Genomic DNA, 25374 nt, shown 5'->3' with positions numbered 1-25374 from the left:
ACGTAGTTGCAGTCTGCGAAGTGAACAAAAAAAAACACATTTGTGGACGAGTGCAATTACATTTTTATATTTTTAATCTCTCGCGAACATTCGCCTGGGCGTGTTGGAGCGTGCAGCTCGGGCACCCCGCGTCTGTCTTCGGATGGTAGCCGTGGGCGGGTAGAGCGATGGATTCGCCTCTGCAAATCTCCAAGCGAGCAAGCGTCGCCTCCGCACGATTGCCCAGCGAGCGCAAACGCACGCACGGGCACCGAGTCACCGGGCACACCGCGTGCCCGTCTGCCCGCCCGCCCGCCGCCCCCGCCGACGCGCAGGCACCGCCGCACGCGACCACCAGAATGCGCAAAGCTGTGCCCGCTGGCACCGACGGCGCATGCGCATACTTTTCGGTGCCCGCATAAGACCACCTACTTCCCTGGCACGCGCGTGCGCACGCGTTCCGTGGCGTGCGCGCGGCGGTTCGCGCCAGCCGCCGCTGTGTCAGCTGACATGAAGCGGGGGGGTCACGCCGGCTGTTTAGCCGCCTTCCCGTGTCGCCGCTTAAACCACCACATTTCTCTCCCTCGCGCTCCCTCTCCCCCTCTCTCTCCCTCTCGCGCGCTGGCTCGCTCGCTCGCTCGCTGCGTGCGCGCGCGCACACGCACATGCAGACACAAAGGGATGGCTGCAGCCAGCGGGCGCTGCGGAACGACGCGCGCCACTCCGCTCGCTCCGACGTTTCGCCGGCGAATTCTGTGCCACCGCCGCCGTCGTCGCCGCCGTCTCCTGCGCGCGTCATTGTGCCACCGGCCCCCCCCCCCCGCCCCCCCCCCTACCCCGGCTCCTCGCGTGCACCGCACGGCGGCACGAAGGAAGAGGAGGAACGAGACGACAAAAACCAAGGAAGACAAAAAAAGACGACGGCACGGCTGCGCTGCGCGGGCATCGCCGGGGCGGGCACAGCGCGACGCCGAACATGCCACGCAGGAACGCGCCTGCCTGCGTGCGTGCAGACCCCGGTTTTTGGCACCGATTGTCGCGATGAGCTCCCCACGCCCTCCCCGCACGGCGTCGGCAAAATCCCAGCAGAAGCGGCGGGCGGCCGTCGGAACGAGGCCAACCAACATGCGGTAGGTGAACGGCCTCACCCAGCAAACACACGCAAACACACGCCAACCCACGTAAACACACGCCAACCCACGCAAACACACACGCCAACCCACGCAAACACACGCCAACCCACGCGCGCGTGCCGAGCGCACAGGAGGAGCCGCCATCGTCAGCGCGCCGGCTGCCAGCGAGGACGGCGCGTGCGTTAGCAGCGGGCGTACGTGACGCGGGTGCCCGTAGCACGAGAGAGCGGGCACCGCTTCGTTTCCATTAGGCGCATCGACAAGTGTCGCAGGGCGACGGTCACAAATAATCATTCCCCCCCCGCCTCCTCTAATGGAAGGCTGCAAAGCGCTTCACTCCGCGATATGATTGAACGGCCCTCCACGGACGGAGCCGCGCACCATCCGTTCCCGTTAGGGCAGTCGAGAGACCGGGGAGGTGATTGCGTAATAACGCGGGCCAACGCTTTTTAACGTCCTCACGAAATCGCGCTCGCCGAGCCCGGCCGGGTGGCTCGCTCTCACCTCGGGGAAAAAAACGTTCCGTCGGTTTATTGCTAACGCGCCGATAAACAACACCGACACACGCACGCCGACACACGCGCACGCCGACACACACGCACGCACGCACGCAAATCGACCGCCGCAGTAGCGGCGGCATGGCATCCGGATTAGGCCGTCGTGCCGGTTATTAATAGCTCTGCCGGTTTCCCGGCGGTACCGTTTGCGGGTGCCCGCCCGCACGCGCGTGCCTGCGCATGCACGTGCGCATCTGCATCGCGCGCGCGTCGGTTTTGCCGCGGATTGGTCGAGCGGCGCGAGTGTCTTGAGGGGTGGGACCCGGGAGGGAAGGAAGAGAGGGAGAGGCAGCCAGACGAATCGAGGCGGGGGGGGGTTCTTCCAACCCCGGCCCTCGCCCACGACTCGCGCAGGGCCCCGACCCGCGGCTCCTCGCTCCGGAGCCTCGCGCCGGGATAACGACAGCGGGGCGCGGCACTCGACCACGGAAAGACACCGAGTGAGTGCCGAGTCGGAGGCTTCTTTACTCTTCCGACGACAGTTCCCGGCGCGGAGGAGCGGCGCCGCGGCGACGTGACGTACGGCCCTGCCGATCTCCCGCTCGCGGCATTAATATTACAACGCTCGCTCCGAATCGTCGCCCGGCACCTTCGCAGCATCGGGCTCCTGCGTGAAGCCGCTCGTTGGCGACGGCTCCGGGTGTTTTTAATATTGCGTAGCGCTCCGCCGAAAGGTTTTCATTCCTTTCTCGAAAGGATCTTGTGCAGCCCGCTAGCGCGTAGTCGGTGCGGCAGCGTGCACGCGCGTGTATCCTGTGCCCGCGGTCGACATTACGGACGGCGGAGTGCAGCGTGACGCACAGCGTCGCTTAAATCGCATGCGCGATATCGACGCGCCGGTGTCATTATGGACAATTAGCTTCACCCCGTGGAGGAGGAGGAGGCGCCGGCGTTGACGCGACATTCTCACCACACGGGCGCGTCGCCGCGGTTCCGCCCGGGGGGCCGCAGAGCGGCGGCGGCGACGCGATGGCGTCGTGAATCAACCGCAGCAGCGCGGCGGCGGCGCACCTTGGCGCTCACTCTGATTACGGCACCGCTGCAAACGCAAACAAAAGCCGGGGCGGCGGTTACCCCCACGCAATCGGCAAAAGCTGGAGAAACGCGGGAGAGGTCCGTGCGTGCGTGGCGTCTGCAACACACGCACGGCGGCGAGTGACGCAGGCGGCAAGGGCCATCGAGTCGCAGCGCCGTCGCCGCCGTCACCGCGACCGCTAGTTTTTCCAGCTCGGCGTGGGATGCGAGAGCTTTCGCTGCTGCACAGATAAGGCAGAGCGGCCGCGTAGAAGCCACACGCAAAGAAAAAAACCCCATTTAAAAAAAAGTAACAAGAGTAGCAATTATAATAATAGTAATAATAAAGCCCTCGGCGAATACCAGGGATTGCTTTCAGGAGGGTCCTGCCTCATTGGGTTGTTTGGCAAATGTCGTTGATGAGAGTTTGGTGATTTCACGTGGGAAAAACCCGGAAAACTCAAAGAAACCTCGCCACGCATGCGAGGGGGATAACGCTCAAAGGTCCGCACAGATAGATTTGACAAGCCATCGTTGTACTACCATCTCCGAAATACCTCACAGACCTATAACACCTGTTATTTTCCAAGATGGTCTTTCATATATACCAGAATCACACACTTGCTTCGCTTCTGAGTTCAGGCACACTCAGCGTGATTGCCCCAAAAAGGAAAATATGCAAGGCGTATTTAAAAAAAATATTAAATTAATTAATATATATATTTCAGGGAATGAAAATGCTTCAGCTCAGGCCTTGCATCGCTCCTCCTATTAGCCTGACCACGTGGCCCAGGGGAAATCAGAAGGCCGCGAGTTCACATCGTGGAAGGGATGAGGGGACTCAGCCCATCATCTCTTAGGGTTCGATAAAATGAGCAACACTTTGTAGGGATTTGACCTATGAATAAACTCACCCCCGCCTTAGGAAGGTGGAATTTCCACCGCTGGCTCAGGGCTGTAAAAAAGGACATGAGCACCAATGCCTCAATGCTCATTTGAGCAGGACATCACTTTGACCCGACTTGCGACGACCACGCAGAATGTTGTGATCATCTCAACTGCAGAATTATCTACTAATATGAACAGAAAATGGCTTTTTGTACAACATTAACGCCACAGTGTTATTTGTACATGAGCACCTTGAGTGGAGAACAAACTGTAAAGGTGGAGCCCTGAAATGTGTCGCTCATGCCACTGCTGGCAGAAGGGCCCTCTGCCCTAGAGAGGGCTCGAGAGAGAGAGAGTCCCCTTAGAGGGAATTTTCGGGCAAACTTTTCAAAAGCTGGGCAGGCGTCTTGGAAAATAAAAGAAACGGGAGTACCCCGCGCTTAACCCCGTCGCGTGCGACCTGCCGACTTGAGGAACCGCGGGCGCGTGCCCACCTCCATGGCCTCGTGGACGGGGGAGGCGAGTGAAGAACCCCGCACCGTTGTCGCAGCTTCACGGGAGGGCACGGCGGGCATGTGCACTACTTGCGCAGATCGACGACGACTTGACCCGCCGCCACCGTCTCGTGAAAGGAACCGTCCAGGGCACAGGGCAAGCACTGCGGGCGGAGAGCTCTTCTCTCCGGGGGATAGAGGGGGAAACAAAAAGCCACCGTCACATTTTGAGCGACCCATTCCTGCCGATGCCGACCCCAACGTTCCGTGCGTCGGTACGGTCCGCGGGCAATGAGGGGCAGTTCACGTGCGATGGCGTGTGCGCGTGGCTCAGCACGGCGTGCGTGGCTCAGCACGGCGTGCGTGGCTCAGCACGGCGTGCGTGGCTCCGCACGGCGTGCGTGGCTCAGCATGGCGTGCGTGGCTCCGCACGGCGGGAGTCATCGCGAGCTGCGCTCCCAACGCACCTCAATCACAAACTGTCCCTTCTCGACTGTGCTCAACCACCACCAACACTACAGGACACGACAACAACACATTCACTCAACCACTCACACACATACACAACAACGACAAAGATCCCCCATATAGCCTTGACAGACTGTTGGGGCAAGTGCTGTTAGCGAGCACCTACGAGGCAGGCACGGCACACGAGGAGGTGGGTGGCCAGCACCACGCCAGGCCGCCTTTATCTTCCGAATGAAGATGCTTACACACCGCACCAGGTACTCATTAGAGGCTGAGTCGACCTAGGGGGGCCCAAGACCAGTTCAAATAATCGTCACTTGTGTTGGCCGTGAGCGGGATTTGAACTCGGGTCGCCGAGTTTGTACAGCACACACCCACTCACCACACTGCAGGTCACAACACATCTCTCTCTGCTTGTTCCCCGCACTACTCCCCGTGGGAATTCCCTCATCCAATCATCGTCTCTTTTGCCAGGTTCTTAAGTATACTATGAAATTAATTCGCACCATTCGTAGCCAAACGTGCTAATCAGAGGTGAGTTTCCAATTCAGAGTGCATAATAACCTCGTTCAATTCAAGAAGGGGATGGTTAGCTCTCATCTTTTTACAGCTTCAATCGCGCCTTGGGGCCTGTGTTCGTCAACCGGGATGAATAAAAAATAAAAATAAAATAAACACTCAACCGTGAGGTGCAATGCTGCACGGCGCAGACACGAAACAACGACCGTGCGGTTCACTGAACACCACGGGAGGCCTCAGCCCAGACGCTGCTGCCATCCCCATCCCCTCCCGCTTCACAAACTCCCAGCATGCAATGGGAGCCCGAATGTGACGGCCCCAATTTATTCCCAAAAAAAACCAGAGCATCACCAACCGAGAGCAAATTCCGCTTTGCGCAAACAGCCGAACACTCGCAAAATGAATTGTCTGTGACGCGCGTCCCATTTCACAACCCTCACTTGCGGGCAGGATGACAGCTGGTTCGCAGCCATCTTCCGGGCAAGTGGCACCGGCATCCCCCGTGCAAACGAGCGCCGCTAGTCGCTCCTCTCACAAACGATGACCTTTGCTTTGACTGTTTAGGCTGAGCATTGCAAACGCTAAAGAGCGGGCGCACACGCACAGACACGCAGGCACGCTCAAACGCGCGCGCGCCCGCACGAGAACCGACACGGCAGCCACGCCGGAGGGCCGTGCGCGGACGCCCGCTGGGGACGGCGGCGGCGTCGGAGCGCTGCGCTCACAGCGCAGGCCACCTCGTCGCGCGTCGCCCCGCACACATCGGAGTAATTGGACGCGCCGCGATCGGGTTACGGCTAGAGGGCCGCGGAGGGCGGGCGAGCGCGCTCGCAGGGGACGGCGGGCTGTCGTCTGCTGCTCTCGTTAAGCGAGGCCACTCCTCTCCTCTCCTCTACGCGCCCACCCGCCCCCACAATTACCTCGTGTGGTCCCGGTAAATATAACGGCCGGGGACGGTTTCGCAACAGGGTCGTTGTTTTGATTTACTGCGCGATTGCGTAGATAAGGGCAGCGGTGCCTGCTGTGAAAACTTGTGATGTATCGCCCGCCTGACAGAGTCGGGGCTCCGCGCCGTGAAGGTGAAAGGAGAGGGTCGGGTTTAGAGCCGCGCTTGTTTGCGCGACGCCTCACTTTTGTCGTTGCCGGGGAGAGGAGTACCGCTCGAAGAGGGAGAGAGATTGGAGATCGCGTTCATCGGCCGCTTCACGGTAGCAATGATCATGGGAAGTTCCGATGGCGTCCGCGTATCGGAGGGCATCTTGCCGCGGCAGCACAGAGGGGGGCGACTCCGCACACGCCAACGACGCGCGAGCGGCAGGATGAGCGCCGTCGCCTCGACCGCCACGCGGTGGGCGAGCTGGAACGTAAAACGACCCCGAGACGATCCGCACCGAGACTGTCCGCAAAAACCAGAGGGATTGTGGGAGGGGTGACAATTAGCACGGAAGTTGAAAGGGCCAAGGGGACAGCTTCTTCGCGGTGTGTCCCACGACGCCTGTCCTACGACGCCTGTCCCACGACGCCTGTCCCACGACGCCTGTCCCAACAGCCATGGAAACATCTCGCGTTATTATGAGCAATGGGAAACCCACACCCAGGATCCATCGGCTTGTGAAATGCATTCGGTTGCCGAGGAAACTCCCGGCACGCGGAGGGAAACGTCGGACATCGTGCCGGACTACGACGACGGTGCCGCGAACGCGAGCGGCGGCGATCTATGCGGCGCAGCACAACCACGACGACGCACGCCGCACCCTCCTACAGCAGCGTCCTCCTACAGCAGCGTCGCGGATTGCCACTGCCGCACCCAGGATTGGCGAATGACTCTGGGAGGACTCCGGAGGACTCACGGAGGACTCTTCCCGCGCGCCACAACGCTCTGGGCGCGTCTCTCCCGGCGCTCCGCTCTCCTTAGCAAGGAGCGGCCTCGTCTAAAGTGATTCTCACAAAGCCCAGAGGGGCTCCGGTTGTGGTGTCCTTACGGCAAGCGGTGCGCTCCGCCGCCGCCACCGCCGTTGTTGTTAAATATAACCGCATCGGACGAGGCGAGGTCAAGGCTCTCCCCGACGTCACCACCGCCCCCGCCCCGCTCAACGGCAGCGCAGATGGGATAACGCGACCGGAGCTCGTTAATCCCTCGGGCTTCAATAATAAAGATGCTCGCTGGCAAAACCAGGTTCTTGGGTCGACCAGGACTCGATATGTTGACACGGCTGCTGGGCACAGGGCCCAGAAGCCCAAAACGTCAAGTGGCCAGCGACGACCGGCACGATCAAAGTTTGAAATAAGAATTGTCATCTTCTTGGTTCTTTCGGTAAAGTCACGTAGAAGGGAAATAATAATAATACAAATAAAACATAGTAAAATACTATTCTCACTGTTGTGTTTTATTATGTTTTATTTTTAGTATTTTATTATTTCGCTTCTACGTGACTTTACCGAAAGAACAAAGAAGATGAATCCCTGCAGTCACGAAAGCTTTAAATCGAAAGAATTGTAATGATCGCAAGAGCTTTCGAAAAGAGACAATGGGTGGGAGGGAAGAAGCAGATAGTGTAAAGCATTGTATGTGCAATGTGTGTTTGTATGTTGTGAAACTGCGGGCGTGTGGTGGTTAAGCACGGTGTGGACGAGACGAAACAGGCCGCGTGTCTGGGAGACCGTGTCCTCCACACGGGTGGAGCGGACGCAGGGTGTGCGTGTGCACACCACCACACCGCTACTTGAAGTTTACCACCAACACGTCGAGCCGGGCGTGAGATTGAACCGCTGCGGTTTATGATCCGGCGATGCCGCACGAGCGGAATGATCGCGATGGGAACCGCCAACAAGCTCCTCAAGTATTAGACTTTCAGTCGTGCTATTTTCATGTCGTCAGTGTGAAACAAACAAGAAAACTAAATAATGTTGCAAACCCAGTCATCGGCGGCTGTGCCAGTGGCCATAGTGAGCGGCCGTCAGGCACGTCCGTGGGAGTCGCCCAGACAGCCGTAATCAAAAGGTTGCGCTTTAGCCTCAGGCCCTTTGAGGCACACTGTCCTTCCTCCACTGTGCATCCAGCGATAAAATGTCGGTAAGAATATACATATATATAGAAGTCACGAGATGCAGGCCGGGCAGTCGGGCGTGCTGACCGCGAGGCTGACGCCAGCTTGCTCTGCGAGCTGTCCGTCTCGTCACCATCGGCATCGTCATCACCATCGGCCACGGGATAATCCACTGCTGGTCGAAGACCTCCCCCCAAAGCTGTCGCGCCATCTCAGCCGCTACAAAAACCAAAAGGGAGCCCAGCGCAATGAGCACGTGTCCAAGCTGGCATCTAACCCACAGCCAGTGCCCAAGCCGAGTGCCCCAATCGGCAAACGGGGCCCCAGATTCAGGGTGTGTCAAGTATCAGCTCAATTCACATCCCAACAGACACAACGAGCGACCCGACACGAAAATCCGATTACATTCTCTTGTCACTATCTTGTCTGCATCTCCCGTCTCTCATCTCACTCTGCATCTCTGTTTTTGTCTACATTTTTCTTATCTCAATACGCCGAAATCTTCCATAACCTCACTCGGAGATTATACATTTAAAGGGTGGGGGGGAGGTCTTCCAAAAAAAGGGGGTCGGCTTAGAGCCCCCCCCCACCTCACCCACCCTCACACCTCCCCCCATCTCCCCGCTGTCTGCCTCGCGACCACCGTCGCTAGTTCATCGCAGATCGCTCGCGTACGCGGTAGGAATGTGTTCGCTTGTCGAGCCGAGGGCCGGTGTGGGGGGGGGGTGGGGGGGCGAGGGGGGGGGCGTTGCTTTGGCAAATCCGCGTCGTTCCGCGCGGCGACAGCGGAGCGGCTCCACCACCGTGCGCGGCGACGTGGACGTGAGGGTGGCAAAGAGGGCACCGGAGGCAGCCGGTCCTAGGCTGAGGCCGTCTGGAATGCTCTCCTCTCCGATATCGGGAAGCCGCTGGAGCGATGGACTTTTAAATAATCTCGACTGAAAACTCTTTTCTTTAGTTCAACATACCACGGCTGACCCTGAGCAAGTGGTGGAAATTCCATAATTATATGATGGCGATAAGCCTATCCATACGGCAACCACAGGTGACTTTCTTCACAAAGTGGTGTGCATTTTATTGACCCACAGGGATGATAGGCTAAGAGACTAAACAGCACAGACAGCAAGAGCCTGGGAGTGAGTTCCACACATTGTTGGCAGGAGCAGAGCAAATCCGAAGTGTGTATGGAATGCGGTACTTAACCGATTCCCATCGGCGCGTTATCAGGCTCACGTTGCAGCCCAATATTCAGGTATGAATTATTGATAATAATTCAGTGGAATGAGCTTGTTTTTTGCAACGGAGCCATTGTGCCGAGGCTGCAACACTTACTTTCCATTTGGCCTGCACTTTGCACGCAACAACAACCGTCATTCGCCACTAAGTAGCGGTGACGTCACCACGACGCTTGTGCCAGGCTATGTGCACGTTGAGGCCACGTGAAGTGTCGAACGCCCGCTGGCAGGAGGTCACGGGGCAGACACAGATGCCACGGGTCGACTGACCGAAATGACTGGCTGATGCACCACCTGTGCCCCCTACTGTGCCAACTTGCTGTGCTTTAGCCACCCGGCGCTCGACTCGTTGTTGTGAGCATCGCTCCTCCCCTCTCTATTGTCGTTGGAGGGCGACTGCCTCCAACTGCCCAGTAGCGTCCTTCACGAGCCTCCTCCACAGAGGCCAATCTTGACACCGCTGGTACCAGTCATCGGCAAGTCCACTCAGCTCCACGTCCTTCTGTACCACATCACTCCATCTCCTCTCTAGCCCGTGCCGCGCCCGTTTAGCCCCCTCGATCCGGCCGACCAAAAGCTGTTTCGGCATGCGGTGGCTGGGCATGCGGGTTACATGGCCCAGCCAACGCAGCCTTGTCTGCCGGAGGAACTCACCGATGGGACTTTGCCTAGATCTTTCAAGGATTTGTGAGCTCCTCACACAATCCAGCCTGGTTAAACCCAAGATGGATCGTAGGCAGGCCAGCCTAAATGTTTCTAACCGGCGAAGATGTTCCATTAGGGGGATCCACTTTGCACGCGCACACTTACACACAGCGACGTGTACTCGCGCACACGCCCGCACACATAAAGCGCCGCGTGAGTGATGATGGTCAGGGTCACTCCCTCCAGAGGGGCGAAGCGCTACCAAAATGAGCAACGGGATATCCGATTCTTTATTTCCCTCCTGCAGTTCAGTAAATTCGCCGCGCTTCACCAATTGACGATCATTCAACGTGCTGATAACGTCAACCTTGGCGTCGTCGCTGTCGCCCAATCACAACTCGCGGCGGGTAAACGGCACTCACGCCGCGGAGCGCGCCACGGGGTCGCGGCTTCGCCGAGACGGCCGACGTGGCCCAAACGTGGCGCGGCAACCCCCGGGGGAATGCGCGTAATTGAGGTCACGGGCAGCGAGCGGCGCGTGGGGAGACGGCGTTCTGAGCGCCGTGCCCGCTCTAGCCGCTTCGCACGGAACGAAACGTCGAGCGCCGAGGCTCCGGGTAGGGCGAGTGCCGTTATCCCGACCCGAGTGAAACGTCGCGGCGTGGACCGCGTGCGTGCGTGGGTGCACCGCGTGCGTGCGTGGGTCCACCGCGTGCGTGCGTGGGTGCACCGCGTGCGTGCGTGGGTCCACCGCGTGCGTGCGTGGGTGGACCGCGTGCGTGCGTGGGTGCACCGCGTGCGTGCGTGGGTGCACCGCGTGCGTGCGTGGGTCCACCGCGTGCGTGCGTGGGTGCACCGCGTGCGTGCGTGGGTGCACCGCGTGCGTGCGTGGGTGCACCGCGTGCGTGCGTGGGTCCACCGCGTGCGTGCGTGGATGCACCGCGTGCGTGCGTGGGTGCACCGCGTGTGTGCGTGGGTGCACCGCGTGCGTGCGTGGGTGCACCGCGTGCGTGCGTGGGTGCACCGCGTGCGTGCTTTCAACGATTTTAGATGGGGCGGTGCCACGCGCTCCGAGCGCCGGCGTGAACCGGGGGCACGGCAGCTGGAAGGGGTGAGGCGTACAGTAGATGTAGGTGTCGTCATTATTTTACGAAATGCCGGGCACAAGGACACAGCAACAAACAGCACCATCGAAGGTGGAGCGGATACGAGTCGATGCCCGTCGGCACCCTCACAAACTCTTGTCTGGAGCGGGCACGGAGCGGGGCACCATGTGTGGCACAAGCATGCGCTTCGTGGAGACGTCAATCTGGGCCGTACGCAGGGCTTCGTTTCGGCCGGAAACGGTCCAGAACGCTGCTCCGGGCATTATTTTTGGCACACAGCCGCATCCATCGCACCTCCACACTGCCGGCGGTGTGCGGCTAAGAGGGCACGGTAGCGTAGGATTTGTTACGTGGATAGGTGCACCTTGCATTGTAGTGGGAATGCCTTACGCCGTTTAATCCGTATTCCAAGCCAGCCTACGGCACCGTTCCGGAGAAGAGGGAGCGAGACACTGAAGTCCAGTGTGTAGGGCGACTGTGGGCGACGCTGTTGGGAACGGTTCTCATCCCGAGCGGAGGAGAGCTGAGAGGGCGAGGAGGAGAGCAAAGTGGTGGTGCTTGGTGGCACTCACGGTGGTGTTTTTAGTCTGCTCCCAATCACCCAAGCCGCATCTCTGTGTGTAATTATAAAACGTGCACACGTACACGCGCATGCGTGTACACACACGTGTACACGCGCGTGCGTGTGTGTACACGTGTGTGTGTACACGTGTGTGTACACGCCCGCCGACATGTGCACACGAGTGTTTGTTCCACCCCAATTATCGTGCCACAACACGGCGTCCGCGGCGAGGGCGCGCGCCTACGAAATCCGAGCGCGGCCGTGGCTCCAATTAAACGCGACGTTACCCCCCCCGCCCGCCACTCCCCCCGCTCCGTCGTCCCAAAGTCAAGTGCCGGGCGCTCGCCCACTGCGTGACTGCCGCTGGCTGCCGTGACCGCTCGCCCAGCCAACGTAAAGTCCACATCCACACGAGCACCCCCACCGCCCCCACCGCCCCCACCTCGCTCAGCCACCCAGCCACACACCCCACCAGTGCCACAAATGAGCAGTGATAATGAGCACTTCAGGTAAGCAAAGCGGGGGGGGGGGTATGGGGCGGAGGGGGCGTGTTGGGGAGGGGAAGGGGGTGAGAGGTGATTAGTGGGGAGACGCGGCGCGGGAAGAGTGCCGCGCTGGGAGGAACCGCGAGTGAAGAGCGGGAGTGGGGTGGCTCAGCAGGGTGCCTCCATGGTATTGGGTGGCTGAGTGGGGTGGCTCAGTGAGCTCGCCGCACGGTGTTTGGTGGCTCAGCAGGTGGCTCGATGATGCGTGGTGGCTCAGTGGAAAGCGCTTGCCCACACCATCTACGTATTCCATGCAACAAAACCCACGCGGTTCGTCACTCGCGACGCCTCGTGACGGTGACATGAATTCAATCGGCTAAAGTTACGGGCAATGCTCCTTATTCACAATAATGAGAGTAGAACGGTTGACTTATCGTTCGGTATTGTGAAATATTAAATACAGTACGTCAATCGAAATGATTTCTCTCTGCTGCGAAGAAGAAGGCCGGACATTTCAACTTGAGAAATATTCTTAAGCTGCTTAGCTGCAGTGTTAACGACGAATTTGTCGAGGTTGTTATTTTATTTTAACTTGCGCCTTGTGGTCCCCGCAGCGGTCTTAACTCACTGCCAGCATCCCATCAGACCCTCCAAACACAAAACTCCGATGACGCGTGGTGCGTACGAACCACTACTCAGAGCCCATCTCCTGCCCGATGGGCAGCGCCTACGGACACGTGAGCAGAGGCTAAGCACCGTCCACCAGCACCACCACCACCCTAGGCGTCACACAAACCAACAAGATAACCTCTTGCTTTAAGCATTCACCTTTGCTCCTCGATGTGGCCCAGGTCGTATGGATTCCAGCAAAGGTAAAGTTCACCCCTTGGTTTGCATTGCTTCGGCTGGGTTGCACTGCCATTCAAGAAACTATCATTTGATGTCTCGTGTTTTTTTTTTAAAAACGTTTCCCAGTTCCATTGATTCACGCGCGTGATATTCTAATCATTTTTGAGTGCTTCATTGGCCTGGCAATCGCAGATACACGGTAAAAGATAAAAGGAGCTCTCGCGCTCTAAAGAGCTCCTCTATATGGAATTTGGCCTACTTCTCCGAGGTATCATTCACATAGAATTTGCATAATCGCTGCACATAATTTGCATATTACATACAATTTTCATAAAGCAACCGACGCACGCATCGCCAGCGGAATCGACATTTACCGACGCGTTGTCCCAAGCCCCCATTTCCACCGTGGACAATTGGAGCATGGGCCCCGGGGTAGGCAGAGGTTCCCCCAACGTGAGAGAGGGAGGGAGAGAGGGAGGGAGCGAGAGAGAGCGAGAGACAGAGGGAGAGCGAGAGACAGAGGGAGAGGTCGCAGCACCACCACCACCACCGTCCTCCTCCTCCTCGCACCTTGCACAGTGGATCTGATTGATCTGATTTAATCCGAGGTGGCGCAGGCTGGGTCCGCGTGTGTGCCGTCCGTCATGTCGCTACAAGCGCGGCTGACAGCTTGATTAGTGCGAGACGCGCGCTGCCCCAGGTGCAGCGGTCGGTGCGGGGCCCGTGGGGGCCCACGGGGGCCCGCACGACGCCGCCGCCGCCGCCGCCGCCTCACTAATGAGCGAGGGGCCAAGCAAACGCCTGCGACCAAAATAACCCCGGAACGTTCCCGGTCGCCCGCCCGTGCAAGCCAAGCAGGGTTTGGGGGCCTGGTTATCGCTTGGATGGGTGGCCGCCCCCCCCCTCCTCCACCCGCCCCGCAGGGCTGGCCACGGCGTTAGGAGAACGATTCGTTGTTGGTAGAGCCGCCCTCCTGTACGCCGAGCGCCGCGCGGCGTCACCTCTCGTCTCAACACATTCGAAAGAGCACCCCCAATGGCAGCTGTCCCTGTGGGCACAATGTGACTCGTCACCTGGCCTGCAAATGGGCAGTCGTCTGACAGCTGGGGCAAAGCAGGCGCCTCCTGAAAAAGAGACTCGGCAAGGTTTTCTTGTGTAAATTATTGGCTTAAAAAAAACCTTCGTGTGATCCGTGCCCTCAAAGTGAAAACGCCGTAATGTGTTGAACAATTAAATTAAATGCGGCGGTTGTCTTCAAGAGGGGCTGGCCCCCTGGGGTTGGTCGGTAACTCAGGGAGGTTGCAAAGGCCGCGTCGGAGCGCTAAGACTACCGCCACGGAGACGCAGGCGTCCGTGTGGAAATTCCTTCCTCTCTTGGCGTCATGTCGCCAGCGACATTGCAGTACAGTTGGAAGAAAGCAAAAAAAACCCAGATAAATACAATTAAAAATGGAGTCTCCACTTCCACGGGCAATTTCAGCGCTGGTCTGGGCGCGACAATGGAAATGCACAGTTTCCAGTGCCCGTTTGTAAGTGTGTATGCATGTTGAACTTCCTTCGCACCGCACGGAGCCAAGCGTGCTCATCGGAGGTTTCGGTACCGAGGCGGTGGCTGCGGGGGGAGCGACAGCGGGATGGAATCGTTCGCGATGAGCGCGGTCGCTGAAAACAAAACCCCGTCGTCTGGACTGATCGCGGCCGAAGCTTTTTTTCTTGAAATCTTTGAGCACAAACGGCAGATGAAAACTCAGACGGTACAGTGCAGACGGGTGGTCGGCTCCTATTGCCATGGCGATGTCTCCACCTGTGCGTTAAGAATTAATAAGTGCAGGCCGAGTGGTGCGCGGAGCAGCAGCATTCGTGAAGCTTCGCGCCACCCCGGCTCCCGCTCGGGCGACATCGCGCGCGGAATTCAACGCATCACGTCTGACGGCGGCCGATCCCCATTATCATTGCTCCGAGTGCAACTTTCCAAATCTAGGGTGTGAAGTGTCACACCTTTGGTGTGATCAGTCACACATTCCGCCACCAGCTCCCCCTAACCCCCCCCCCACCGCTGCCCCCCTCCCCGTCTGCCTCGCCTGGAGGTCTGGGAGTCCCCAGAGGTCGCGCTTCAGAAGGGGGCCGCGACGGCGAGTTGGGGAGTTGAGAGAGAGAGTATGGATCGCCACTTCCATCGCCGCCTCTGTACTGAGCCTGCCACTGACACCCGCCTCCCTCCCTCCCCTCCCTCCCTTGCGCCCACGGCCGTATCCCCACTCGGCTAGCCAGGTGTTGGGCCCAGCGGTTGATGGGGTGGGGGGGCGGCGGACGGAGGGGGTGCAACCTCGGCGCACTTTCTAATTGAGTGGAACACCCGCCCATCCACTGCCCTTTATCTTTAGGAAGCAGACGGCCGGGGCGTGCCCCGACCCTCGGGGCTTGGCCGCAGCTGCGGCCGCGGTGCGGTCAACGGGAGGGCCGCGCGCGCTGCGAGCGGCACTGGGCTCGGGAAACGCGTCGGGGGCGTCCTTGTCGATCGGCCCACGAAGGTTCCCCGCCGCGCCGTAACGAGCGTGACCGAGGAAGAGGGCAGACGGCGAGGAGGAGAGGTGAGGGTCAGCGAGAGGGGCCAGTACTCGTGACGAGTTGAATTGAGTCAGGTGGTCGGACTCGTGCGAGTCTTCGGCTGGCTCGGTACTCAGGGTCAGGGGTCAGGGGGTGGCTCGCCAGCGGTGGGCTGGCGAGCTCGACCGCAAAGCCGCGTGCCCCTTCTCCCAAACTCGTCGTCGCCTTTTTCAGTGTTTGGGCACTTTTCCGCCCCCCTTCCTTTGCCGATGCCCACGCGGTGGTCCCGGGCCGCCGCGGGCCTCCACGGGGCGGTAGAGCGGGGGGCCCAGCGCTAACGGCCGCTCGTAAACGATGGCCATCTCGTGTTAATCAACAAACAAAAATGTCCCCTTCACCCCAGCACGTTTTATATTCAATGGCTATTCCATTTGGCCGTTACAAATTGCGCAAGGACAAGATTCGCGGCCTCCTGCCCTGCGCCGCCGCGTACCTTACGAACGGATTATAACAGGGTGAGTTTTACAGCGGGCAGAATTTACCGTACTCTTGAGATATACAGCAGATGGGAGTACAGTACAGATTAAACGAGGTGGACATGAATAGTTCTGGGCCTGTTGCCAATACATAATTAAGAGTCGTACCAGGCCAAGAATATACACTGTACTGCATGTTACTCACTGAAAGCAACTGCTAGCGCGGCATATAAAACATTGCTACGTAAATGCAATGGTCGTGTACCGCTGTGATATTCTGCGTCCATGGACCAAATCTTAAGTCAACCGAAATTTGCACATTTAAATGCATACATATCATTAGGCTATTGCTTTATCAACAGATATTAGTAACGCGGTTCCAGGTACACGAGAGACCTACACATATGTGCCTAACCTTCTTGGAGAATCGCTGTATCACTCGAGTTTAAAAATAATCTGCAAATTCACAAGTTGGCGAACGGCACAGCCTTGTGTATTGGTCCGGTGGGGGGTCTCTCCATGGATGCGGTTACACTTGGGGCATCAGGTCTGCTGTGAACCGAGACGACTTGCGCCCGACTCTCTCCTACCCACACCGACGACGACAGCTGCCATTCGCCACCGAGCAGCGGTGACGTCACACCCGGGGGGCTTGTTCCAGGCTAGGTGCACTTATGGGGACAAGTGAAGTGCCCAAGGCTCGTTGGCAGATCATGGACCAGAGCCGTTGTGGGTTAACCTACAGAGATGTGGGTTAACCGCTGTGGGTTAACCTACAGAGATGTGGGTTAATCGCTGTGGGTTAACCTACAGAGGTGTGGGTTAACCGCTGTGGGTTAACCTACAGAGATGGCTGGCAGCTGCCCCAGCTGTCCTGCACACTGTACCACCTCGCTGGGTTGTGCTGCCTGGCGCTCGGTTGCTCTCTCGGGCGACTATCGTATCATTCGCACACAAAGCAATACACGTACACTCCGTTGTTTGGCCGAATCGGCTAAAGAGGCACGGTCTGTTCGTGAGCATCCCAATCTCAGTGAAGCCAATCATTCATCCGAGTTGTATTCCTGCATATCACTTTGGGAGGTGAACAGTGGTCTTCCTTTGGACGGACTGGACCCTGGTATGGGAAAGTGGAATTTCTGACAATGGCTCAGGGCTGCCAATGGAGATGAGCGTCCACACGAATCCTCAGTAGAGTAAGGAAAAACGTTGGCTTGTTTGTAATATATTTTCTTAGGACACAGTATACATTAAAACAATCATTAGCTCCATAAAAACCAGCACTATGCCACATCATGCAGGTCCCTCCTGGTCTTACAATTAAAGGAGTTAATGATCAATTGATGGGAAAATGCCTCGTTAAAGCATTTGTACATCAAACACCGTTAGCCGGAAGACCGATCTTTACATGCTCGTGTGACAACCGCTGAGAATGGTACGCGAGAGATGGCCGAGCAACAACCGGGGCCAGTAAATAGGATTTCTGTCAGCATAACATGTCTGTCCATAACTATCAATTGCCGGTTTAATATCTCCATGTGAGGGAGGCGGCTGGAGGCTCAGGGGGCCCATGCCTCGTCGGAGACACTGAACCCGCGTGCGCCGTCAAGGGTTCAAATCCGGGCTTTTTCCGCCGCCTGTAAATTCCACCTGTGGTAAGCAAACCACACAGTGCTATTGTAGATTGTTGTGGGAAGACAGATACGGGCAAGGAGGCGTATATACTGTCTGGTTATATTTATCTCGTAATTAAACCAGATCCGAGTGTAGTGAGTTGGCGGCCCTGGCCGGTTGCCGAAAAACCAACCGTGTTCAACTTGAGCTTGTCACTCAACTTTCCTTATTACAGCGCTGAGAATTAAAATATTGTTCCGTTTGATTGACATGCGATGAAAACTCTCTGCAGGGCATACACAATGCGTGCCCCTCGGGTGTGGACACAGTGGTCCGCTGACGTGGGGCTTCTAGGGCTTTTCTCTGCCACGGGGTGGTACACTGCTCGTCGCTACAAGCGATTAGAATGAACACATCGTCACCGCGTGCCACGAAGCCAACAGGACAAGTGAACAGCAGCTGAGCGGCAGGGCGAGTGGCTCGCCATGGGAACGTTGCGGAGTTCATATCCCGCTTGCCCCTTGACTTGGCTCACGGATAGATAAATACACGTACCACTTTGTGGTCGTTCTATGGATAGACTCGCCCCCACCACAGGAATGTGGAATTTCAACCACTGGCTCAGGGTTGTGAGAGAGGAAATCGGCACCAACTTGATTTCTCGTTTAAACAACATATCACTTTGGCTTTCTTGATATCTGCGCGAGAGAGAGAGCTGCCACACAGCAAATGTGTCTTGTCTATAAGAGAGTGTGCCCGGGTGTTTTATGGAATATGTTCACAGCGGCCACGAGCAGCGCGCGTCTTGTTTATGAAGACAGGATCTTAATTTTATTGAGCACCTCCTTTGAGGTGAGCTCCATTAAGCGGCGTACATCTCGTTCGCGCTGAGCGCCGTGCGTCTACGACGCTCTTTGATCAATGCAGAAACGAGGGCAAACGACTCAAATTGTTTGCTCCATAACGCTGCCCGTAAATTTGAATTCCAACACTTTTCGATTTCGACGCGAGGGTATAAATTCTACGTTAAATAAGCGCAATGTTCCGCGTCCACTCATGGATGCGGCAAGTGGCAGCACGGCACGATGTGCACCCGTGTCAGTTGACGTGACAGCGCGATCACTACACGTCTACAAGTCGCAGCCCTCGGCTCAGAGATGATGTTAAAAGTGTTGCAGTATTACTAACGCAGTGGTAGCGCTCGCGCCTCGCAGCTAGAAGCACCTGGGTTCGACTCCCAACTCGGCCGCTGGTCTGCGTGTTCTCCCGTGTCCAGCGTGGGCTTCGTCTGGGTTCGCCACTTTCCTCTCCGCAGCTGAACAATCGCAGTGTCACCGGTATTGGCCAAACATCTCAATGCTGAAAAATTACCTTCAAATTACTCAAATGGGATTACACACAGCAGCAGCAGCAACATCGGCCTCCGACTGAGAAAACTTAACAGGACCCCTCCTGAAGATGAGTGTCAGAGACTCAGAAAGGCTTTCCTGAGTAACGATGAATGAACGCGAACAGCGGTCACATGAACGCGCTTGGAGGTGGCCGGGTGGCTCACAGGTCGGAGCACTGAGCCAGCACCGATGAGAAATCCTTGGTTAGAATCCAGTGTTCACCCATCCATGATTAAACTGGCTTCTCAAGTGTGGTGGTCTTCATCCAGTCACCGATGCTCGCACGAAAAAATTGAATTTGCCAAAATTCAAGCTCTCAAATTTAGTTTTCATATTGACTGCCTTGCAATGAACATCTCTTCAGTAGGGCCCATGGGATAGTAACAATACCTCCGAGTGCAGATAGGTCATTTGCAGGGATCTCAGCAGTAGTCCTATGATATCACCTTCCACAGGTTATTCCTTAACACGGGGTGATTCACTGCCCTTTGAGAGTTTCAAATACATTTTCCGGCACTTGACATCGACAACTGATGGGTTAATTGGAATCGAATTGGGGGGTGGGGGAGAGAAAGAAACTAAACGGTGACCTTGTGGTCTGAATATGGAAAGCAAATGAGTGCCCCGCCCCCCAACTCAAGCGACTTATTTGTGTGGAGGTCGAGAATTTCATTTATAATGGCACATTCCTGCTTGCTTAAACGTCACATTCCCGCTACAGGTCGTGCTTGACGCGGTTAGAGAATGTCTCATCCCTCTAATGAGCCTCGGGGGTAGTTCTACGGTATCCGCGCCGCCTGCAAAATGCCAGAAATTCCGGCGAGGTTTGATCCGAACGATGGCATGAAATGTGCCGTCAACAACGAACGGACAAGCGTATTTTTTGTCCCCCATGGAGATGACAACAAAGCCACGCAGGTTGTTTTTTTTTTTTTTTTTTTTTTTCCTGGTCGCGCTGCACGGCCCTTCGATGTGTTCAAGGGTTTGCGCCTACCGCGAGTTTTCATCGGCGCGATGTCCGACGTTTCGCTCGACGAGCTTCTGCAAGGAACGCGAGAAAGTGAGCTGCGCAAATTCCCCTTTCTGAAGAAGCCCCCCCCCCAGAGCGCCGAACGACGACACGCGACACGACCGCGACACGCATCGCAGGCCTGCGCTCAACAACTCGGGTTTAAAAAAGAAATGCAGAAATCTACTGTACATATAGCTGTAAGTAAATAGGGGAGTTATTTCATCAAATCAAGCCAAAGGTTATCCCAGCTCAAACGAGAGTCGGCTCTCACCATTTATCTCCCCTGGCGGCCCGGAGCCGGTGGTGGAAAGGCCGCATTCCTGTGGAGGAAGCCGAAAACCGCAGAGCCACGACGGTCCTTCTGTCAATCCACTGCTGGATGGGGGTCTCCCCGGGGTCACTGGAGCCCGCTTCACCGTACTGTGGAGGTGGGAAGCATAGACGTGGGAGCACAGAAGTACTGCACAGCAATGGGTTTTGCTCCTCCGCCCTGTTTGTGCGCGCTGGTCACGCATCCGCGCGGTGGTCACGCATCCAACCCCACTTAGCTTCCGAGAGAAGAAGATGAGATTGGGCGCATTCCAGGTGATCTCGTCATAGGTGGTGCTGCGATGATAAAAGGGAGGACTGTCCCCCTATGTCTATGGATCAATGTCAATAACAGGGGACAGCAAACTGTGTAGAAACACGCGCAGGCACTGCGAGGAGGGCCCACAGGTTGTGGATTTGAAGACGTTTGCCGATTGGGGCCACGTTGAAAGTTCAATTCACAGCGACTAGGTAAGGCATTTCCACGGAAGTCGGGGGCAATTAAATTTTGGTTAATTTGAACACGGACATTACTAACATAGCAACAACCCACCCAGCCAATCAGAGGCCCAATCAGTTTGTTGGAAAGGGTGAAAACGCGTGATTTAAAAATGTAATCCTGCTCGCTTGAGATATGATGTAAAGGGGTCATGTTCATCACATGCGCTAGATGTGAGACTTCACTCGATCTTGTTTTATTTCAGCTGTTTTGAGCTGGTGGTCTAGACAAGGATGAGAGCATTGAACGTGCCACGTGGTGGCCACATAACGTGCATGCAAGAGCACGATGGGAGTCCTGCTGTGTGCGTGCTGCAGCAGCAGACGCAGCAACACAACAGGCCCAGGAACACCGTCCCACAATGGGGTCACCACATGCGCAGGCCAAGTGCAGTAATTTGCCAGCTGATTATAATTGAGATTTAAATTGGGCCAAATATGTAAGCTGTGGCCAGGAATCAAATGCGGGTATCTAAAGTTCGTAGGTCACTGTGCTAACCACTGCACTAGCGTTCCACTCCCAGCTGCGCCAGCCCGCAATGACCCGCTCGCTAAAGTGTGTCCAAAGCGGAAAGTGGAAGCCTTCATCCAGCAGTGGATTGACAAGGTAGAGAGTAATGTATACGTGATGGTCTGGTGGCCTAGCCACACAGTACCAAAAAGACAAAGGCCACTTCAGATTTGTGGCCATCAGGTCACGGCTGATCGCCAGAGTACAACTCATTGTAATTAAAGGTGTCACATTCATTGGGAAGTCTTCCAAGACGCTCCCATTGAGCTGACTCTGTTTCGGAGCAAGTCCCTGCAGGCACAATTTGAAAAAAAAAAAGATTCGTGGCAAAAACTAGAAAGAAAATCACACGCAAACCCCCCGCAATATATTTTTTTGCGTATCACAAAGAAACCTCCGACATGATTTTTTTGAGCTAAAGAATATTATTGTAGGCTTTATTCTTATCCTCAAAGCTGCAACAATTTGACAAGTGAAAGGTCCCTCCTCGGGGTGAGAGTTGCATATTACAAAAGGCAGCTCCTCTAACAAGACACCGTGCAACTAAGATTAATGGCTATGTGCTCAGAGGTGACATATTACGGCGCTCCGAATTGGCTCATGCATGCAGACAAGTTTGAAACATTGGAAAGGTCAGACGGCATGCTCAAATGCACCTCCTCGTGTGCATTCATCAACGCAGCACTTAACCCTTCAGCCCACCAAATTATTTCATTTTGTCGGGCACATGATTCCCCCACCCCACGTGTGTTGTGGACAATTAGACCGAATGACCGAATTAAAGAGCGCACCTTCCTATTCTTAGCGGTGACCGTGCGATGCGCGTGGCCGTCACGTGGCGCGGCCTTCGCGACGTCCGCGCGGAAAGCGGCTGCCGCTGCCGACCGGCGGGGAGCGGCGGCGCAGCGGTCGGCGCGCTTGGGCGACGAGCACGGCCACCCGAGTCACGCTCGCGGCCCACGTCGGTGACGGTTACCCGAACCGGCCCCGGGCCTCCGCTGGTTCGTCTCGGCCTCAAGCGAGTGACTTCCGCGGTGCGCAAACATTGCCGCTGGGGAGGCAAAGGCGGCCGGCCGTGGCACTGGCCGCCCACCCCCCTCGTGCGCCATGCCTGGCCCTCCAGCACTCACCCCAAAAGCCTGTAAAGGCTGCACGGGGGATCTTTGCCTTTGCGGCCGTCACGCATCGCAGCCTGCGCGACGTCTCCCGTACCTCCGATTTCTTCCCCCGCACCTCCGATTAGCACGGTTGGCTACGTACGGTGCGAAATAAGTTTAACGTGCACACGTACGTGCGTACATACAAAGTAGCTGCCGCTGCCGCCTGGCACAGGGCGCCGCAAACTCTCGCGTCTCCCGACGGGGCGGCCAACGGGCAGCGCGGGCTGCCTGCCGCGGTGCACGGCTCAGACACGCGGTCAGTGACAAAACGCACCTGGCAAACGTGGAAAAGTGCGCAAAAAAAAGAGCGTGGGCAGACGCATCCTTGGGATTGCACGGAGAGACATAAAGAAGGATAGATAACGTGCATGTGCGCGGGGGGGGGGGTATGACATCATCAACACCATTAAGAAAACCAAGCCGGCTCGGGGCTTGGGGCAGGAGGCATCGCGAGCAGGGACGGTGGCCGTGGCCAAGACTGATAGCGGAGCAGCAGCCGCGGAACGGAACGCGCGCCGGGCAGGACGCCCACCGTGGAGGTGGAGCGACGAGCTCGGCTCGCGGCGCTGGCTGCTCGGTGGATTATTAATTATTGCAACGCGGGGATCGTGAGAAGTGGCGACGGCTTTGGAAGGCCTTTGTCCAGCAGTGGATTGACCCTGGCTCATGGTGATGGTGGTGGCATAAAGGGTGTGGGTTGCCCGCCGGGGGCTGTGCGCGTCACTCGCAGTGCGTATCAGCAGGCCGAGACATCCACTGTGAGCACAGCAGCCGTGCTCAGGGCTGAGGCGAAGGGACGCACCTGTGGCTGAAAGGGTTTAGCATTTGTATTCAAGGTGGACAGGCAAGGAAGAGAATGCGCGGCTCTCTGTGGAAAAACATCTCGACGCCCAGGTCACTCGGTGTTGTTGATTCACGTTGCCTCTGGCAAGGGACGATGTTACTGAAGTCAGAGCAAATTGCATCCGGCCTGGTGGCTTCAGCGGTTTGGGGCTTGACTCGGCCAATCAACCCTCCCTCTGGGGTCAATAAAACGAGTACCCCTTCGTGGGAAGTCATTTGGTCGTCTTATGGGGAGATTCGTCCCTACCATTCCCTACCATAGGAACGTGGAATTTCCACCTCTGGCTCAGAACTGCATGCAGGAGTGAGCACCGTCTCAACGCTCATTCGAGCAGGAAACCACTTGCGACTTGTATTTACCGTAGCACGGAGCCTGGCAATAAAAACAAAAACACTTCTCAAACTGTGCAATGTCACGGTGGCACAACGGTCTCCCGGCTGGCGCTTGATTGAAACTCTACACCGGTGCCACGCACTGGGCCTCCGCTATAACCCTCGCGTGCATCCACGTGGAGCCACTGACAGATACCGTAGCCCACGAGGTAACGAGCCATAGGTCTCCCTAATAGCGGGGCTAAGCCTCACCTTTCTTGGCAACTGCTGCTATGCGGACTCTGAAATGGAACGGCGTGGGATTTTCGTGAAATTCGCCGCTGGGCACATTAATCACCGCTAATGGTGGCTCCGCGTGGCAGCGATGGTCAATTTTAGATAGGCAAAATCCTCGCCTCCGCAGGGGACCCGTTTGGGAAGAAGCAAAGCCCATTTGTTTTATGTTCCAAAAAGATATATAAGCCGTCACGTTTATAAGTTTTCCCTGATTTTCGCACACACACGCTCACATCGGACATCGAGGTGGGGGGGGGGGTCACAGGGGCAGCGGCATTGGCGTGTTTATTGCTGTGGGAGGAAGAGGAGGGTCACATGGTCACGGATTCGGTGCCTCGAAGGCGCCGAATGTGATACCCGGGCCGGGTCGGCGCAGATTGGAGCCCAGGCTAAAGCAGCAGCAGCAGCTGACAAAATCCATGCCAGGCTGTTGTACAAGAGCACTGGCATACGTGCCAGAGGGTGCATTCTCAGACCATTGCGTACGTTTTTAAAAGTTTCCTGCCTGCATTTGTTGGAAAACAGCGCGATATCGAGCATACTTGTGGTCTGGCACACAATTGCAAAATTTCTGAAAATCAATGCGCTTTTTACATTTTTCTTGGAAGAGGCCCGTTGATCCTTACACGATGCGGGCCCGTGTTTTCGCAAGTGGCCAGTGAATTGCAGCAAAGGGGGTAGCTGGCACACGGCCGAGGCCACCGCATGTACCAAGCAAAAGTGAAGCTTTGCAAATGTAACCAGGGCCAGCGGTTTGTTTCTACCTTGAGGCCCCACCGAATGTCATGGTCTGGAAGGGAAAAAAAACCCCCATCCAAAATCGCCACAGATTAGACGGTGTGTTCTGTGACGACGCTGCCGCGGTTATCACATCGGCCTTGGTTTACAAGGTCGCCGGTCCAATCTCCCGGCACGGCAGTTCAAACAACAGTGGGGGTTTCTTAAATCCTCCCCCCGCCCATCCCCGCTCCGACTCTGCCCGCTGAGCAGCAGCACCAACGCGTTCACCGCCATTCCTCGATGGGCAGGTCACGCGTGTGGTGGGGTGAAGTGTGGGTTACTTCCACCCCTTACGAGATGGAAGAGTTGGCCAAATACACTCCAGAGTCCGGAGAGAGCCGACTCCTCTTCGAGCTCCCGCTCGCGGAGCACCCTTCCGCCAGCAGCGGCTTAAGCAGGCAACTGCAGTGCTGCGCCTTTACCTTCGCATATTGCACACCCCCCGCCAACAACACGGGCGGGGCAGCGCTCACGTGATCCTCCGGGCGGCGTTCACGCTGTGTCCTTGCGCTGATGAGGTTTTTCTCACCGAGGTGGAGCGGCAATTTCACACAATCGCTCTGACCCACGGCGGGCTGCCAGACGCTCCGAGGTCGGGGGGACAGAGAAGCTCGGCGCTGCGAACAACAAAGTACGGCGGCGA

The 25374-nt window shown here is 56.9% G+C and overlaps 1 protein-coding gene across 4 annotated transcripts in view; it reads left to right on the top strand.

Annotated features, from left to right (window-relative positions):
- Window positions 1-315: 315 nt before the first annotated feature.
- LOC144932369 (uncharacterized) overlaps window positions 316-25374 on the top strand; it is a 65670-nt gene continuing 40611 nt past the window's right edge. For 2 of the 4 annotated variants that reach the window (XM_078856343.1, XM_078856344.1), the window contains exons 1-2: window positions 316-1109; window positions 15366-15572. In XM_078856343.1, coding sequence (XP_078712469.1) covers window positions 645-1109; window positions 15366-15572 — 672 coding nt within the window. In that variant the 5' untranslated portion in view covers window positions 316-644. Of the gene's footprint in view, window positions 1110-1925; window positions 2110-15365; window positions 15573-25374 lie in introns of those variants that run through there. The other 2 variants (XR_013636901.1, XR_013636900.1) reach the window with 2 other exon arrangements.

The sequence above is a fragment of the Lampetra fluviatilis genome, chromosome 5 (assembly GCF_964198595.1).
Source record: "Lampetra fluviatilis chromosome 5, kcLamFluv1.1, whole genome shotgun sequence".
NCBI classification, from domain to species: Eukaryota; Metazoa; Chordata; class Hyperoartia; order Petromyzontiformes; family Petromyzontidae; genus Lampetra; species Lampetra fluviatilis.
This window is presented reverse-complemented; position numbering and strand designations above follow the sequence as displayed.